At 58.3% G+C, this 3,186-nt stretch overlaps 1 protein-coding gene across 1 annotated transcript in view; it reads right to left on the bottom strand.

Annotated features, from left to right (window-relative positions):
• The window catches only part of TECTA (tectorin alpha), a 31,128-nt gene that overhangs the window by 7,678 nt on the left and 20,264 nt on the right, over positions 1–3,186 (bottom strand). The window contains exons 12-14 of the mRNA XM_035893948.1: positions 2,788–3,169; positions 1,946–2,507; positions 436–635 (exon numbers count right to left, since the gene is read on the bottom strand). Of these exons, the coding sequence (XP_035749841.1) occupies positions 436–635; positions 1,946–2,507; positions 2,788–3,169 (1,144 nt within the window). The remainder of the gene's footprint in view (positions 1–435; positions 636–1,945; positions 2,508–2,787; positions 3,170–3,186) is intronic.

Genomic DNA, 3,186 nt, shown 5'->3' with positions numbered 1-3,186 from the left:
CAGTAACATCCAATAGTTATAAATAAGTAAATTCCATGTGAAACAGTAAACCCACCTCATGTGGAATACCTAGAACGACGTGGTCACACAGTAGTGGACTTTGGCACTCATCAAAGCCAGTATTCCCAGTCACCACCCTTTCTTTCCCCCCCTCCATCCATTCCATCATGTCCCTGCCTGACACCCGAGTCACCCTCACCCAAAAACCATGCAATCATTTTGCCAGACAGAAAGCCAGGCTACGCAGCACACCGTGGGAGGACATCCCGCTCCTCTCCACCCACAGTACCCCCTAGAGCCACGAGACCCCCATGCTGCCACCACATCACCCCTACCCTCACCAACAACCGTGGTGTCCATCACGAGTGTGGTACTGGGCTCTCTTACCAGAAAGAGAGCGGGAGAAAGGCCAAGAGAAGGGCGAGAGCAGCGTACCTCGTAGTATTTGCCATCGGAGTAGCAGCCGCAATTGTGGGGGAGGATGCAGCTCTTGCCGTTGAGGACATACCCGGGGTCGCACTGGCATCCTTCCACGCAGTAGTGGCTGCAGTCGCTCTTCAGCCGGATGGCGGCGCATCGGGGCTGGCACAGGGACACGCAGCTCTCGTAGTGGCTGTTGGGGGGGCAGCTGACGGCTGCAATGTTACCGCAGGACAAAACAGGTACAGATTAGCTTTCTGGACAAAACCAGCCGCATGCGGGGCCATAATCCCCACCACCGGCGTCCCTGGGCAGCTCACTCCCCTGCCAAGGTGCTTAACATGGCCCAGAGATGGAGCCGGAGCTCCTGGGCACGCAACTGAAGGGAAGAGGCAGCCTTCATCCCTCCATCCTACGCTGCTTGCCAGCTGCTTAGTGCAAGCTGAGCAATGCTTCTCCGTTACTCACCACTGTCTCTGAGCTCCTGCGCCCCAGTTTCCCCAAAGCCCTGTGCTCCCTGCTCTCCTGCAAACAAGCCTGCTCACTGACACCAGATTAACGCCTCCCTCCGGGAGGGATGGCCATGCCGGCCCTGGGGCCTTTCAGGCAACATGCGGAGCCTCCACACTCTCCGCAGGGGACACATTTCAGGGGATGTGTTTTTGCTGGTCCTGTCAAACCGTGAGCCTGCATGGGCTGCTGCCCGTGCCTGGGCAGGCCACCTCTCCCAGCACCCCAACGGGGACCATTTTGGGCCTGGTGTGCAGGGTGCTGGGCGGTGGCCTCGCTGCCGCTGCCCTGAGAGTGATGCCTTCTGAGCCATGAGCTTGCTCGTTAGAAGGAAGAGCGACATAAATTTAATTTTCAGTCTTGTTAGCAAAGACAATTACTTCCCATCTGATTTGCCAGATAGATCGGCTGCCAGAGAGGCTCATGGCCCCCGTCCTCGGGAGTCTAATTGAACACCGCATCATAATCTTATTGACAAGGGCAGGCAGCTTCATTAGAGCAAACACGTATTCCTGGCTTTGAAGCTGACTAATACAATTCCTGCTTCACAGCAGAGGGAGGGACAGCTGATACCTTCTGAACTTGAGGCATCAGCCTTTCCATCCCTGCTCCCATGCAGTTCGGAACAACTCCCAGAGAACATAGTGCCCCAGACCCGACCCCACACCCCCCACCCCACCCGGCAAGCGCAGGAGGGACCGGCTCCCCTTCTCTGGTCTGCACACAGGTCGGTCTGGTGCACTCGGCGGTGACTACGTGCACACCTACTGTGCCGCTTTAGCTCATCGCTCCATCCACTGCCCCCCTATCCTGCAGGGACGAGGGGATCCCTGGGAGCCATCCCAGGGCACTGACCTTGGGGACCTGGGATGTGTCCGAGTCGATGGCCCGGACGTAGCAGGCACCCGCTGGTGCTCCCGCTACCTCTCCCTGGGGTGAGCCCCAGCAGGTGCTATGGCTATGGTAGATGGTCCTGGGAAGTACCTCTAGGGAAGAAAGGCAGGGTGGCACTTACAGCACGAGGTGAAGTTCCTCCAGCCGGTGATGGCGATGCCCTGCGTTTGGCACGTGCTGGCGTAATTCTGCAGCCAGCTGCAGGCTGTTTGCATAGCTCCCCCGTCGACGCAGGTGTCGAAGAGGCAGTTCTTGTAGAAGAAGCCAGGGCTGATCTTGCTGTGGCACTTGGCAAAGACACCGCTTTGGCTTGGGATGAGGCTGCAGAGCTGCTGGGGTTTCCAGAAGCCTTCCACTTTCCCACAGGCAGGGCAGCGGTCACCACAGCCCACACGGCAGAACGCGTCCCGCTTTGCCCAGCTCTGGACAAAGTCGGCGACGCTGGTGGCTGGCAGGCCGCCCGCGGCCACCAGGTCGTCCTCAGGGTTGCCATTGTAGCGGCCACAGAGGCCATAGGTCAGGTTCTGGAAGCCGCGTGGGATGGTGACGGAGAGGAAGGTCTTCCAGTCGTACACCACCTTCAGCCCAAAGTCGGTCTCAACCACAATGTGAAAGCCAAAGGCAAAGATGTTCACTTTGCCCTGGCCCAGCTTCAGGGGCAAGTAGAGACGCTCATCGTTGATCTACAGGGAAGGAAACGAGATGTACCATGAGCAGGGATGATGATCTTCTGTGGGAGGACACAAAGGAGGGTGGCTCGGTGCTCCTGGACCAAGGTCCCTGCCGCCTCAACTCTACATCCAAAATAAGGCAGCCAAAACAGAAGTCCCCTCCGAAAGCTGCGCCTGGCAGCACCCTAGAGACGAGCCTGAGCGTACGCCCTTCCCAACCCCTGGAAAACCTGGCAAGCTGTAAGGCCCTGTGCCTAGGGGATTGCCCCGGCCCTTGTGGCCCCGCACTCACCAGCACAGTGTATTTGTAGGCACGGTGGATGACGATATGGTAATTGAAGACTTCCACTTCAACTTGTTTCACCCACAGGGCCAGAGAGGTGTCCCGATCCTCATTCCTGGCTGTGATGGTGAATGCCGGGAAAGTGTCCGAGCGCTCTGCCCTCGGCCGAGCGATCGTGGTGCACAGGACCAACGCGCAGCTGCTCTGAAAGTCGAAAGAGTAGCCGTCAAAAGTCAGGTAGTGTCCGTAGCCAGAGACGATGCAGGAGGCGTCAGTACGGATGTGGCAGTGGTAGAGGCCGTTCTCCTCCAGGCAGTACTCATCGTCCTTGCAGGAGACGTTCTCGCAGTATACGCTGTTGTCGGAGCCGTTGCAGTAGCAGAGGAAGTGGGAGGGCAACGGCCCCCC

The sequence above is a fragment of the Egretta garzetta genome, unplaced genomic scaffold, assembly GCF_000687185.1.
Source record: "Egretta garzetta isolate BGI_Z169 unplaced genomic scaffold, ASM68718v1 scaffold365, whole genome shotgun sequence".
Taxonomy (NCBI): Eukaryota; Metazoa; Chordata; class Aves; order Pelecaniformes; family Ardeidae; genus Egretta; species Egretta garzetta.
Note: the sequence above shows the minus strand (reverse complement) of the source record. Positions and strands in the feature narration are given on the sequence as shown.